General features: G+C 44.0%; 1 protein-coding gene across 1 annotated transcript in view; it reads left to right on the top strand.

Annotated features, from left to right (window-relative positions):
• The window catches only part of SSC4D (scavenger receptor cysteine rich family member with 4 domains), a 336,081-nt gene extending 320,435 nt beyond the window's left edge, over positions 1–15,646 (top strand). Inside the window, exons 8-10 of the mRNA XM_086958514.1 lie at positions 4,539–4,850; positions 6,672–6,752; positions 14,409–15,646. Of these exons, the coding sequence (XP_086814640.1) occupies positions 4,539–4,850; positions 6,672–6,752; positions 14,409–14,725 (710 nt within the window). The 3' untranslated portion in view covers positions 14,726–15,646. The remainder of the gene's footprint in view (positions 1–4,538; positions 4,851–6,671; positions 6,753–14,408) is intronic.
• Positions 15,647–15,931: the final 285 nt, after the last annotated feature.

Raw genomic sequence — 15,931 nt, 5'->3', positions numbered from 1 at the left:
ACAATGGAAGTATGTACATGTAGACCAAAAATGATTTTTATTTATTGATGATGATTTTTTTTTTTCCTTCTCTTAACAACATAATTGTTTTACATGTTTTATAAAGTAATACACAAAGATAAGTACATATCTATAGTGAAAACAAATGCTTATATACAGAGGGATATGCTGTAAATTTCGATTTCCGTATGGTGCTTATGTGGGGAAGAGCCAGATCTTGAGTAGTTTTCTGAAGACAAGGTGGTTGTCGGTGAATCTTATGTTGGGGGGTAAAGAGTTCCATAATTTGGCTGCTTGAACAGAGAAGGATGTGCCACCCATTGTTTTTTTCTTGTATGGTGGGATTTTGAGGCGAGATGCTCCTTTAGAGCGCAGGTTCCTTTGTTGAATGTGTTTGGTGATTTTATTCTTGATGAAGAGTGGTCCTATTTCATGTATTGCTTTGTGGGTAATACAAAGCAGCTTGAACGTGGATCTTCTGGCAACCGGTAACCAATGCAGGGCTTTCAAGGCAGGGGAGATGTGGTCTTGTGGTTTGATATGCAAGAGTAGTCTGGCAGCCGAGTTCTGAATCCGTTGTAGTCTTTTCATGGTCGCTAAAGGTGATCCGTGGTAGAGGCTATTGGCGTAATCGAGTTTGGATAGAACAATTGAGATGGTAGCTTGGACCTTGTGTGGAAATCCCAAATGAGGGAAAATTCGTCTCAGCGTTTTTATAGTAGCAAAGCTTGATCTTGCTAGTTTATTTACTTGGACATTCATCGACAGCTTGGAGTCCATGGTCATTCCGAGGTTTCTTACTTCCTTCGATACTTTAGGCAGTGATCCCAGTTCATCAGGCCATACGGCAAGCGGGTTGTAATTTTTCCAATCGCCACACGTGAGTATTTCAGTTTTTGAAGCATTCAATTTGAGATGGCTCCAAGTCATCCACTGATCCACGGCTCTGAGACAGCTAAAAATTGGTGATTTTCCAATGTCTTTGGGGCATTCCAGTTGAAGGAGTATTTGTGTGTCATCTGCATAGTTGTAGCACGTGAGGTGAAATTTATTGATCAGTATTGGTAAAGACTTCATGTAGATGTTGAAAAGCATGGGCGAGATGATAGAACCTTGAGGGACCCCTGCTTTTGTGGCATACGGTTTGGACCTGAAAGGTGGGGTGTGGATGACATTAGTTCTGTTTCGAAGGTAGGACGTGATCCAGTCTAGAGCAGTTCCCTCTATGCCGGCTTCATAAAGTCTTTGTTTCAGAGTGTCATGGTCAACCGTGTCAAAGGCAGCAGAGAGGTCCAAGAGGAGTAGCGCAGCAACCCCGTTGCGGTCAACTGTATTCTATAGGTCATCCCAGATGGCAAGGAGGGAAGATTCAGTGCCTCTTCCCGGACGGAATCCTGTTTGGAAATCTGAAAGTATGTCATTTTCTTCAATGAATTGTGACATCTGGGCGAACGCTGCTCTTTCTATCAGTTTCCTTCCCTACACCTCTGAATGTTGATTTTGCATCATGTGTAATGTGTTCTTACCTATACCCCTAAATGTATTTTATTCTTAGGTGGTTGTTCTTTCTAATACAGGTGGTCCTAGTGAGGTCCTGGTTCCCTGTGTGACATTCTCCTAAAGTGTTTAGAGTTGCGTAGGTGGTACTTACCTATTCCCTGTAGTTACTGGATGTGATTTATAACTGTTATTTTGTGCTATCCTTATTCTAAGTTCTTGAAGTGCTATTTGTAAAAGTGTTGATTCTGACAGTGGCCCACGTGGCCCTGTCTCCTGGTCTCCTGTAAATAATCCCTTGTGAATATTGCCCGTGCCAGTTGGCCCCATGTATTTTGTGTGATACTATCTGATGTGTTTTTACAATACAAAAGTTATTTTATAATAACCTTGTGTTGAGTTCCTTTTGTGGTGTGCCTAGTATGTTGTTGCTGTTGTGTTCTGGCGCAAATGCTTTACACATTGCCTCCGAGTTTAGCCTTACTGCTCGTGCCAAGCTACCAGGGGGTGAGCAGGGGTTATCTTGGCGTGTGACTCCCTTGCCCTGACTAGAATGGTGGTTTCTGCCTGGCTTTGGGGTCAGCCTTAGTCTACCAGAAATAGCCAGTTCTAACAATCAGGCTTCACAATTCTTAAACTACTTTTAACTCGCTAACACTGACTGACCTGATTGGCAGGTCGAGTGGTGGGGTGTTCTCCACCCTAGTCCCCCTAGGAGACTCTCGACTTATCTTTATGAGTTATAGTGAGGAGTCCAGCTTAACCCAAATCCCCGTCTTTAGCTGAGCCTAGGTGTCTCCCGGCAGATGCACCAAGAACCTGTCAAAGTCAAATCAGATCTCTACTTGAAGCTTGAACAAGTTTATTAAAAACAGAAATCAATGTTTTATAATTCACAAGATTAGGCAACTTTATGTGCCCCTCTACACACACTGAGCTTAAGGGCCCGATGTAGGTAAATCCCATTTACCGATTTTGAAATACCGAATTTTACCGATTCGGTATTTCAAAATCGGTAAATGGGATGTAGGTCCCAACATCTGGATTCTTTTCCGAATCCTTAAAATTCGGTATTTACCGATTCGGTAAATACCGAATCGGTATTTGCTATTGAATCCTATGGGCCTTTGAAGCCCATAGGATTCAATTCAAATACCGAATCGGTATTCAACGATTCGGTAAATACCGATTTTGTCAAGGGTGCAGGGGGTGTCACTTTGACACCCTCTAGCACCCCCAAAACGGGCATGTGTGCAATGTGGCACACAGACATGCCCTAAGGGCACGTCTGTCTGTCACATGGCACATGTGTACATGCACAGATGTGCATGTACACAGGAATCGGTATTTTACCATGGATTTGTATTCCATGGTAAAATACCGATTCTGTAAGCCATTTGCCAATGTAAAATTGGCTACCCACATAGCATATTCGGTAATTTTACCGAATCGGTAAATATTACCGAATCGGTAATAATTATACCGATTCGTTAAATATTACCGAATCGGTAAATTTACCGATTCGGTAATATTAACGATTCGGTAAAATTACCGAATATGTGCACCTACATCTCCCTAGCCCTTTACCGATCGGAAACGGCCGAAAATTGGTATTTTCGGCCGTTTCCGATCGGTAAAGGGCTACCTACATCTGGCCCTATGTGCTTTCATTAACATAGAACTAATTTATAGGTTTTTCATACACAGGTACCAATGGCAATAACATGGTTGAAACCAACTCTACGAAAGCACTGCAGGTGAAGTTGGGACCTGTTAAAAAAAGAGCATTTGACCTACAAAATGATCCAAAAAAGTAAACGCTCAGGTGCTGAGCAAGCTAAATGAGAATGGTCACTTTGCTATTGCCAAGCATGAAAATCAGAGCCAACACAGTTTAGTACTACAGTTACATTGGTGGCAGTGCTCACAGTACCACCAAGGCAAATGGAGAAATTGTAGAGTTAGCACTGTCCCCATCTGCATCCGGAGTGGGACAATTCACTCTGTTTGTAATGCAGGTCCGGAGATTTGCTGAAAAACATCTCAAAAGGTTTTTTCATCAGTCTAATGATTATACTCTACTGGCTAAAGGTGACCAAATCTATAGTTGGCTAACGACTGCGTATGGAGCTTTCTTGCATCCAGGTAATGGGTGCTTCACAAACGGTGTTCTGTTTGCCTCGTAATTCAGCACAAAAGCTTTGGGAGCGAATCATGGATTATTTTGCCAGGTGGTATAGGAGGACCGTTTCTTAGTATTCCATGGAAGAAGTTTGTCAAACATTAGGGAAAGTCTGGAATTGAAAGAGGTCGCCAGCCTGTTGATATCTACCTCACTAGTAGAACAAATTGGTGTACTTAGGGAGGTTGGAAATGCCATTTTGAAACTCTCTGGGGGGAAGAGATTTCCAGTGTCTTTCATGGCTGATAGTGGACTGGATAACACAGTAGCTTTCTTCGGAGAGATGTATATGAAATGGTATCCCAAAATGATCTGATGAGGCCATTGACAAATATGGATGTGAGACACAGTGGACCTCTTAGGAGATAAAAATAGCATCCAAATGTGTCCTTTGCAATTTGTTGGGTAATGGTTAAGAAGGGGTAAAATGCAAACCTCCACGTTCTTTAGGTAGTTAGCTGTCTTGTTATCGACTAATGGGCCGAAAATTTAAATCACCCAAGAAAATTGCATGATTGGACTTCAGGGTGAAATTTCTGATGTCTAGAAGAGTAGTGGGTGAGCAAAAGGTGGACATCGCTTCAGCAAATCTTGTGTAAACCCTCCAAGGACTTAAAGGTGTTTAAAAAACTGTGAGAGAATAATACTGGGAAACTAGATTATTTTGTGTGAACTGAGCCTGCCAATTTCCTTCTGGTAAAATAAGTAAAATAGCTCAGAGGATTTTTCACTTATTTCGTTTGTTGAAAAATTATGTATTTGTTACATTGGTAGCATAACATTTTTTCACAAATTGTAGTAATAACTATGTACAGCGCGATATGTAGCTGAAGCTTATTATTTTTGGTTTGCTCAACAGGTAGCCACATCAAGTTGGTGAATGGAAATAACAGCTGTCAGGGCCGAGTGGAGGTTATGTACCAAAGCACCTGGGGTACAGTGTGTGATGACGACTGGGACCACAGTGATGCCCTGGTCGTGTGCCGGCAGGTGGGTTGCGGAGCTGCAATCATGGCCACCAGCTTGAGTTTCTTTGGCTACGGCATTGGGCCAATTTTTCTGGACAATGTGGATTGTGATGGAACAGAGACAGACCTATCACACTGCTTCAACCTAGGCTGGGGGCAGCATAACTGCGGTCACCACGAGGATGCAGGGGTTATCTGCCTAGGTGAGTAGTATAGAAGACCCATGTGTTTTTTTGTCTGTGTGTCGATTTATTGCACTTCATTCAATCCCTAGCATAAACAAATCCCACGGTTAAAAATCTTATGTGACACCAGTATGTGCTCAAAAAAATGTATCTTTTCATTTCATAGTTGGTGTCCTGTATAATCAGTCATTATTATGCCATCAGCTGTGTTTTTCTAATGTAGGCTTTTGTACTGCCACTAGATTTTCAGCTGTTGCATTTTTACAACTTAGTTTTCGTTATTTTGATTATTTCATAAAATGATTTTTCATTCCATTGGCTAAGTTTATAAAGTTTTGAAACATGTTTTTACAAAATGCCTAAAATTATTACATAACAGTATTGAATGTATATTAAACAAAAGACAAAACACATGCCTAATAGAAAACAACCACTTACCGCACAATCACGTTTTAAGAGATTGAAGAACTATACTTTCTGTAGAAAATTGTATTTTAATATTTAAAAGAAAAATAAGTCATCCACAGCATAGAAGTACAAGGAATGCGCAACCTTCTTCCAGAATGTAAAATTCTCCCCAATTGCTTTGATCTTGTTTATTTGAATCACCGAGGATGATCTCTTTGAGTGTGAGGTCTTCTTGGGGTGCAAGAACCCTCCATTGTCACTTCTCTCTTTGAGGGATTGGGAGTGCACCTTGTTTGAGGTAGTGATAGTAACAGAGACACTGGAGAGGTAGATTATGACAATATAGTTAGTGACAAACATTACTCAAATATGCCAGTGCCAGCATTTTCCATGGGTGCCAATATGCCAAGAATTGCCTCTGGCATGCCAGTGCCAGTATTTTATGAAGGGAGACCATTATGCCAAGAATTAACTCCTGCGCGCCAGTGGCAATATTTTGTCACAGCCGCCTGTCATGCTAACAATTGCCTCCAGTATGCCAGCAGCAGTCGTTTTCATGCATGCCTGTTTAAGCCATGAATTACCAACAGCATGTCCGGGCCAACGGCAGACATTACATTCTTACCCATACTCACATGCCCTCACTCAAACTCCTTCATTCGTTCTCACTTACTTGTAATCGTTCCCACTTATTCACCATCTTGTACTCGCTCTTACTTACTCACTCACTGACTCTCCCATACTCACAGACATGCTATCATTCTCACTCACTACCTTTCACTGACTCTCACTCACTACCTGTCACTCATTCTCACTACCTTTCACTCATACAGATACAGGCACGTGCTCACAAACACACACTCGCTTGCAAACCAACACACTCTCATCCACAAGCATGCACACAACATACATTTAAAACATTTTTTTTTTTACTTACCTCATCTGCAACTGGAGATCTCGTTCCAGCTCCTGGTGCTCCCTTTTTATTATACTTATACTGACAAATAAGCAATTATTTACTACTAGTATAATACAACATGGGCCGAAAACAAGAATGGGGCACCGACATAAGGACAAGTTGTATCAGTTTTATTTGCACTGACTTTGCTGCATCTGAGGCCGGGGATCGTAAAGACAGTGCCAGGGTTTGCAAGGGGCAAGCCAGGAGTCACATCTGTGGTAGGATTAAGAAAACTGCACCTGTTGATTTCAGATCAGGTGATTATGACAGTGTGGAGAGGGAATTGTGAAGGAATATGTTGAAGAGGCACCTGCAAGTCCCTCAAATCATATTGAATTTGTTTAGATTTCTATCTTCACCTATGACTGTAAACTGATCGATCTTACAGCACCTAACAACATCCAGTCCACCTGTCTTATTCAAAAACATTAATGAAACCTAATGCTTTTGTCGTTTTTATCTGATGATAGGAGCAGAAGAAGATGTGGGAAGTCAAACCACAGACAGTACCACTTTAACTATGGCCACATCTACGACACCACCAACAGATGGTAAGTATTATGTAGTTCCACAGTCCCACATCTGCACCACCACAAGAGGATAGCAAATATTCTGCATGTCAGACAAGGTATTCTGTGTGCCAACAGTACCACAAAAACAATGGCATTAAATGATGATGTAAGGCGTTCTATGTGTCCACTCGGTCTGATATACGCTACCACCCAAGGTCGGCAGATATTCTATATGTCTGGTGCCGTATATGCACTACCGCCAAAATGAGATAGTCATTCTGTCTGCCAAAAGTTAGTAGGTATTTTGTACACCCACTCTACCACAAAAACACTCTCACCACCGTTGGTGGGTATTGGGTACATCTAAGAAAGCACTACCGCACTAGCACCAAAGAATGGTACATATTTTGCTTGTGCAGAGTACCCCATCAAGTGAAACCGAGGTGCAGAGGTCTCGGGGACTCATTAATCCATGATTCTTGCTGTATTATAGCATCACGTTAGGGGAATTCTAATGGGGCCCATGACCCCCTTGTTAAGGCACTGGGAAGATATAACTTAAATTCAGGACTTCCCATAATGACGGTCCAAGTGCATGCTGGAGTGGCTCACATCATATCTCAGCAAGCATTTGCAATGCACACTTGCACGCATGTATGGATATGACTGTGTGCGCTTATTGCTTGCTAGGCAGGCAATGTGTCAACATCCGCCCCCCCTTTAATGGTGCCTATATAAAATTTGTGTTTAAGGTGAAGCTTCACTTACTCGGCTCTATCTAAGTGAAGGTGCTTAAGTAGCAGTCTGTCCAGTTCTAATCTACGCCATATTCTGGGGGCCCCAGTGTGCTTGTGGATGGACTCTAATTCTACTACAGACTTCTTCAACTCCTCTCTCTTAGTCCTCCGGGCTACTTACTTGAGAGCTTCCCAAACCGTGGAAAGGGAAACCTATCCCGTGTCATTATGGGCCAGGTAATCTGTGATCATCTGTCTAATTGAAGACACCATGTCAGGGGAGTGCAGCAGCTTTTCTCGTAGCTGCCATAGCGGAGGCTGTGTAGGGGGCGTGTGTACTGTTAAGATGAGTGTGATAGCAGCGTGGCCCAACAGTGAATGGGGCTCTATGGTAGAGGGTGTTATCTGATTCCAGGCGGAGGCCAGGAAGTGGTCCAGGCGAGCATACGTTTCATGTGCTGCTGAATAAAAGGTATAGTCCCATTCATCGGGATGCTGCAAACGCCACACATCGTGCATCCCACAACTATCTAATCATGCTAGCCCCTCCGAAGAAAAGGCCACAGCTTGTCCGGTCCTCCGCCCAGAGCGATCCAGTGTCGTGCCCAATACAATGTTGAGATCTCCACTCAGCAAAATTGCCTGGTCAGGAGACTAAAAGACCTTAGCCAATGCCTCAGTTATAAAGTCCTCCTGTCATTCGTTTGGAGTGTAGAGTGAGTCTATTGTGAGATGAAATGCGCTTATTTGCACCCGTATGACGTGGAGCCGGCCCTTGATCTCTACGCAAGTGCCCAAGATTGCACAATTAAACCGTTTGGAGAAAAGGATAGCCACACCCCTCTTCCTTCTTCTGGATGACTACACTTGCTGAAGGAATCTCTTGGTTTGCATTCTGATGGTGTCCTGGGCAAGTAAGTATGTTTCTTGAAGCAATCATTTGTCCCCTTGCGAGTGTCCTAAAAATTAAAGGATCGCTGATCTCTTTGTGGGGTTGTTAAGGCCTTTCACATTAAGACTAAGTATTTTTATCTCCATTATCTCAGGGAAAGAGGAGGCGACACAGATGTGGGCGGAAAATGCATGAGGCTGGCCTCGAGGTGCGTGAGTAACGAGCGATCGGGGGGGTCAGAGTGAACCGGGGATTGGTCAGCCTGAGCTACAACAGTCGGAAGGAAAACCCCCAATCTAAACCCCTAAAACCAAACATAAAATAGAAAATGAAAATGAACAAGAAGTCCAACAAATTCTTCATGACTTGGAAGTCCATATTCGTGAGGACAGAAGGAAACTATAGAATTGGGCATCACCGTCCCCACCCCGATCAAACCACCCACGTACAAATGTAAAGTACCTTACTTGGGGGATCAGCATCAAGTTTGCTTTCACCGGAAAGGGAACACAGTACCTCCGACCGCTCCTTCACCATGGTGGCTGGATACGGACGGTGAAGATCTGGGCACCGTCCCCTCCTGTTACCACAAGTGTTCCTGCCCTGGACCTTCTCAACAGAAAGTGGACAAGGGGGGTCCTGATCGGAGAGATCAAGATTAAGAACCTTACTGGCCTCTGTCAGGGAGTGTAGTTGATGAGTTTTACTGGAGAATTGGAAGATAAGACGAAACGGGTGTCCCATGAATAGGCGATACCCAGAGAGCGAAGGTGGCTGGTGACTGGACAAAACTCCTTCCTCTTCTACAAGGTGGAGATAGCTTGGTCCTGAAATAGTTGAATGGTGTGGCCTCTGAATTGAAATTGTTGATCAGATTTTGCAGCCCTGAGGATCGCTTCCTTTTCTTTAAAGTTGTGAACACATACCAGCATGTCAGGAGGTGGTCGAGGAGGTGCTCGGGGGAGCAGCTCTATGCAACAATCTAGTTTGGTGTTGCTCGGCTCACTGACCCTGAGGATGTTGCTGAATAGAGCCTGAACATAGCCCTTGAGGTCCATACCCTCTGCGCCTGAGTGAACTCCCCGGACGTGTAGATTATTCCTTCTCAATCTGTTTTCCAGATCTTCTGAGTGGGCCTGGAGGTCCAGTTGTTGATCCTGCAATCAAATGATCTCCTGTTGAAGGGCTTTAATTTCTGCATCCCTGGTCTGAGCTCCATTGCGAGGCCCTTTTTAACTGTCTGCAGATCCTCCTTCAGGTATGCGAACAACGCCTCTAAGAATTTATGGGTCACCGTGCTCTCTTTGCCCTCTCCGTCTCCATTAGACCTAGGATCCTCCATTGATAGCTTCTCTTATTGGGTGTCAGCCGCGCCTATAAGCAGCTTGTCTTTGACGGATCTGTCTTTTTTCCCTTTTGCCTAGGCCATAACCCTGGTCTCCTAGCCCCCTGGCCAGGAGGTATTCAATATTGGGTTAAACACCCAGCGTCACAGCCCGCACCCGTTCAGTTGCTGCCCCAGGGGCCGGTCAGTGCGGGTCAGAAAGGTAAAGTTGCGGATGCGGCACCTTTATGTTGTTGATCAACTACCAAGGGCCTCCGGTAGCATGCCTGACACCATGAACAACTCCCTGAGGGCCCTCAACCCAGGATGTCCCCAGCCAGCAGAGAGGAAAGGCTGTGGAGAGATAAAGACAAGAAGGCACTCAGTATCCCCTCCGTGTGGGCCGCAGGGCATCAGACATAGATCAGATGTGGCCCTTGGCTGACCCCAGAAAGCCGAGGGTACCCCTCAAGTATGGATGACGGTGTCGCTGTGTTGTCTTCAATAGTCGGCCAGCATTAGGTTGGCTAGGGAGCGCAGGGCTACCTGGAACCACCTGTGCCTCAGTCCACCAGTATGAGGGCCCAAGTCCTCCTCGAACACACAGAGCGCTAGTGCAATTGTCATTGTGTGCCCTCTGGGGTGCCCCAATAGGCCGCGCAGTACGTTGTGCGCAGGGGACAAGTACCTCGTCGGTCTCATCCCAGGAGGTCTCAGGGCCATTGTGTGCCCCGAGTAGCAGCCCACTCTTGTTGCTAGTCCCACCAGGGACCACCGGGCCAGGGGACGTTGTAGCTTTCTGAGGGCCACTCCAGGAGGCCGTTGAGTGAGCTGTACACAGGGGGGGAGGCCCCACGCCGTCTCTTGACCACAAGGCCTCTCTCCCACAATAAGCCTTGGGAAACGGTCCCATTTTGCTGCTGGCCTCTGCAATAGGGGAAAGGTCGAATCAGCCATGGCGTGGCTCTTAATCCAAAGGCCTACACCCCCCCCCTTTGAAGTTGATGCATATTAAGCGATGAGTGAGTGGGGGAGCAGAACTTGCGGCAGCAAGCTGGGGGACGCGAGCCTTTGCGGGCATCGCTGTGTGCATGTGGATCTCTCACCACCAGAGGCCCTGGGTCTCGGTGCAGGCCTCCGTACAGCTTCCAAACGGCCACTGACACCCCCGTGCTCCACTGCGCCGCAAAGTCCCTCCAGCGGCTCAGGCCTGGGGAGTGGAGGGACCACGTAGCACGTGAATGCTGCTCTCCTGCAGTTCTCGAATGCCGCCAATTGGGCACTTCTGAGAGGCAGGCCTCCGCACACCCGGCCTCGCAGTTAAAGGTGCTTTGAAACGGGCAGGGACGGGGCACCAACAGAACACGTGAGCTCACCCTGCCATCTTGGCCAAGCCCCCTCCAGAACTTTTTTGATGCATGATGGGAGTTGTAGTTCTGTTTGACCAGTAGAACTACGACTTCAAATACCTGAATTCAAATGATATTCCTGGACTGGATTTGTATCAGCTACTTATGCATGGAACTGGGAAGCTTGAGGGTTCTGATTCTTGTGTTAGTGCCTCTTCACTTAAAAATGGAAATGGTCTCAATGAAAACCAAAGCAGTGGAAATACTGTTCTGTTGGTAGGTCTAGTCCGAGGTAGCGCATACGCTGTTGCTTTCAAGACATTTTATTTACTTACAGGCGTCTTAGAGCCCACTTCTTGCTTGCATTGGTTGGCTTCATCTTCTGTCTACTTCACTTGCTTCTCTTGGTCAGTGCATGCCGACTTCATTTCCTCTTCAGGTGTTTCTTCCTCCCCTGAAGCCCAGCCAAAAAGCTGCTTCCTTGTCCAGTGTCCTACCACTGCACACACTACTTTGTTCTTTTACTTGCAGCACTGCCTGAGAGTGAATGTAGTTGGAGGCCTCTTCATAGCATTTTTCTTTCCCCAAATTCCAGTGATGCTGCACAGCATCCGGACTGGCTTAAAGACGTTGCCAAACCGCAAGCTCTCACATAGGCAATAACTTCTGGCTTTGACAATGCCTGTTAAAATATGCTGCACACCTGTGCGTGCTTCAAGAGAATTCACATTCTGCTAACTTTGCACAGCGTTCTCATTTCAACAGCACATATTAAAGATGGTATAAAGTCATAGACAGCACTGCATTGCTCTTAGGTTTCCAAGGTGTGAGTAGATCATCAAGTTCATGTTTTTCCTTTGCATTCTGGAATATGTAGGGCTGTTAATCCCGCTTTGAAAGCAATACTACAAGTCACAGAATATAAAGAATATGTGGCCTGAATGAACCCCAAGCATGGAGCTGGGAAACTAGAGTGCTCAGAGAACTGTAGCAGCAGACGAAGCTTACTACCTGTCAATTATGAGTGGCCCTAAATCTGTATAGAACTGTATTTTATTAAAATGTACACAGGCACATGCAAACAAAGGGCCTGATTGCCAATGGTGAACTTACACTTTTGTGTAATTTAATGATTTTTTTCAATTCCCAAAGCAATTTTACCGATAGTATCTTTACGACTGACTGTCTTTTTATGTTCCTAGTCTCCGCCTCAAGTTCAAAGACTCTGTAGTCGTAAAAAAAACACTCATAAAATTCCTTTGTGAAATGCAAAAAATTATAAACTTACAAAAAGGTGTACGTTCACCTTTGTGAATCAGGCCCAAAATGTCTCTCTCTCGACCCTTGAAGGGGCCATCCAATTAATGATATCACAATACATCTCATAACCCTGCGTGACATCATCAAACAAAGCAACATTATGAAATGCCTATTATTGACTTTTAGAGGCTTGGGTTAAGAGAACTCTTTTTTTTCCCTACAATAGATGGCCCTTTTAAGTAATAAAGTTACTCTGCACAAACTCACTGCTGACATGATTACACTGACCAGTTTGTGGGAGACAGGTTAAAGATTGCCACGTAGCTGCCAAGATTTCCAGGTCCATGTATGAGTAGGTGCTGATACCTAGATTATTTTATTCTTTGCATACTCGGTGTTGAAGTCCTTGTTTAATAGTCGAATACCCAAGTCTACAAGTCGCAGAATTTAATAGTAAACCTGGTGTTGCAGTCCTGATTGTATCATGGGATAGGCAGGTTAGAAGTCCCAAAGTGCAAAAAAAAGGTGGGTTGGAGCAACGAGTCACAGATGGACCTGGTAAACTTGGCAGGGCTGCATCCATTGTTTTAGTCCAGGGCTTGCACCTATTACAAGACGCTCCGCTCGAGATGTTTTCTGGCTCTTGCAGATAAGCCTTGTATACCTGGTCCTTCCTAGCTATCCTGCTGGTAATGACGGCTAAAGTTAGAAAAAATCCAAATGCAGGCACCAGGATTAATGGAGAGTGTGAAGTACTTCTTGTGTGTTGTAACAGGCCTAGTAGTGCTTACTGCATAACTGTGCGTGAAGAGAAATGTAGGAACATTTACGTGCGTATACTATATTTTAATTTTCGCGTTGGATATCGTGCCACGCTCTCCTGTGTGTGCACTCCTTTACATCGCAGCTATAACTGAAAACTAAAGTGACATTTTATTTTAACCAAACGGTATCAGCGCTTCTAAGCCGAGCACTCCGATTGGTGCAGGAAGCAAGAGGCGAAAATGATGCACACTACGAACAAAACACAAAGTTCACCTTGCATTTATCAATACTACTATAGCAAGCAGAAGGGTTAATTCCACCCCAAACCTACAAACCTGAGTGCTAAAAGCAAGTGAAGTCAAATAAAAGCATCTTAGCTGAAGTAGCTTAATCTTCCATTATAAATTCAGTGAGTATTCTTTATGTAAAATAACAGCGGCCTTAGCATTGCAAGGTAAGCTCTCCATTGGAGGCAGAATGATTCACCAAATTGCATGCAGTAAGTGAGAAGCACTTCTCTTGGGAGGTGCCAAAGATCACTGTGTGTATATTAAAGAACTGGTGACTGTATGTCTTGCAGGCACCTGTGCTGTCGAGCCAGAGTCCCCTCAGCTAAGCACTGGATTGATACCACTTATCCTATCAGAACCAAGTGGTTACAAAATGGGACAAATACGAGAAAAGGGAGGCAAGCTATCAAATCAAGGGCAGACACCTGAGGTAGACAACAAAGGCATCCTTCCACTCAGGAGCAAGGGCTTCCCCAACGCCAACTTTAAGCATATTCTACCTATTGGAAACAGTAGGTCTACTAATTACTAGCTAAAGCGAGACCTAACAAGGCACAACGGTTGATATTAGAGCTAGGATAAGGGTTAATAATAAGGTTAGGTTTAGGGTTTGAGGTAGGGATTAGGGTAAAGATTCATGTTAGGATTAGTGTAAACCCATGGAGCAGGGCTGATATTAGGATTATGCTTTGCACAGCAATCCAGTCACGCTGCATGATTCTCAATGGTTTCATGACAACAATTTTAGGTTAATGTCTTAACTTATTCACTCACATTATTTTTGTTTCGAGAGAAAGACACATTCTACAGCCACCGATATGGCAAATACACTTTTTTGAGGGCTACTCAGACCCACCCAATGCAATGATATGATTGGGCAGTAGGTGACATTGTTCCACCAGGGTCTTTCATCTTCTCCCTCCACACATCTTTGGGTTTTGCTCTTAGCAAAGCTGTTTAATACTGTATCTTATTAGGTGCTGTAGCTGATTACCATCAAGGGACTTGCCTATATAATACAAATGCTCAGCAATTGAGAATAGAAACCTTGATCGTAATGTTCTTCCTTTATTACCAGGCTCACTTCGTTTGACCAATGGCAGCCATCGGTGTGAAGGCCGCGTGGAGCTCTTCTTCATGCTGCAGTGGGGCACAGTGTGTGATGATGCCTGGGATTTGATGGATGTCCAGGTGGTGTGTCGGCTGCTAGGCTGCGGAGCAGCTGTGGCTGCGCGGGCAGAGGCGCACTATGGACAAGGCAGCGGCTACATTTTTCTCGACAATTTGAAGTGCCAGGGGAATGAGTCCTCTCTCCTTCAGTGCTCCCACATCCGCTGGAACGTCCACAACTGCGACCACTCAGAAGATGCTGGGGCCTTATGTGAACTATTATGATTGGCTCGCCCCAGGCCCTGAACATCTGTAAATCTATACATTTGTAAATATATTTTTTCACTTTTATGTGCACTTTATACATTTATTGTGAACTATGTTTATAACTGGGCGTACGTTTAGCATGAGATGAACTGTCCCTTATTATATTGGAGTTAATTGGGAGCTTAATTGTCAATTCCGAGATGCACAGCGACATTTCGTAAGAAACATATACTATTCACTGGCCACAAAAGTTAGATGGGTATGTGTTGTCCACTATTAACAAAAATAGTTTATTTGCTTAATGTTCTACTTTTTCATGTTGGGAAATCAGCTAAAGTGCAAAGTTCTATTTATCTGCTAACTAGTACGTTTAAATTGTAAAAATTGGTGCTTCAGCATGGGATAACGTGCTGTCGCCTACCCATGTCTTTTGGACTAAGTGTATCACTGCCCTCATGTCAGCCTTTTAAGACTGAATTATTAAATAGTTTTGTGGTGATACAAGGAATATATTTCATGGTTCCCCTCAAATATGGGTGAAATCTTTCTTATGACAACCTGCATAATCACTCTGTAGAGCTTTTACATTGGGGTACTTTTAGGGCTAATAGGATAATGTGGACCAAGTTATGCACAAGAGTATCTAAATTGTTCAACAAGAAAAGACAAAGTATGCGGTAAACTATCTGGCAGTATTATTTTCATCCAATTGCGCTACAATGTTTTTGTTGAAATCTTTAAATTATTTGGCTGTAACCTATAACTATGCAGTAAAGATTGCAGCCACAGACTCATATAAAGCCGTTGGACCTCACAGTTGCCCATTGTTTTATAAAAAATGTATTCAGGAAAGGCAAACAAAACAAGCATATGTACGTGGAGGAAGCCACTATATAAAAATGGAGAAATTGCCTCAAACTGGAGAGCCCTCATGCACTCACTCACACCCACCTCTTAAAGCCCATCATGTCTCTTACATCTCTGACCTGTTTTAGAATTTGAAAAATTGTGTTCTTGTAATGAGAAACTGAATGGTGTGTATCTTAAACAGTTCATTGTTTGGTTCCAAACTCTCAGCAAATTGTAAATGTTGAGTATTTTGTGAAACATCTTAAAAGAAAACATAAAATTATGGTTCCCTGACTCTTTATACCCTGGAGTCTTCTTCTGTGTCTAGACTAGATTGTTTTATGGATACCTACAAAGATTGTTTAGTGAAAGAAA

This window comes from Lissotriton vulgaris, chromosome 2_1 (genome assembly GCF_964263255.1).
Source record: "Lissotriton vulgaris chromosome 2_1, aLisVul1.2, whole genome shotgun sequence".
Taxonomy (NCBI): domain Eukaryota; kingdom Metazoa; phylum Chordata; class Amphibia; order Caudata; family Salamandridae; genus Lissotriton; species Lissotriton vulgaris.
This window is presented reverse-complemented; position numbering and strand designations above follow the sequence as displayed.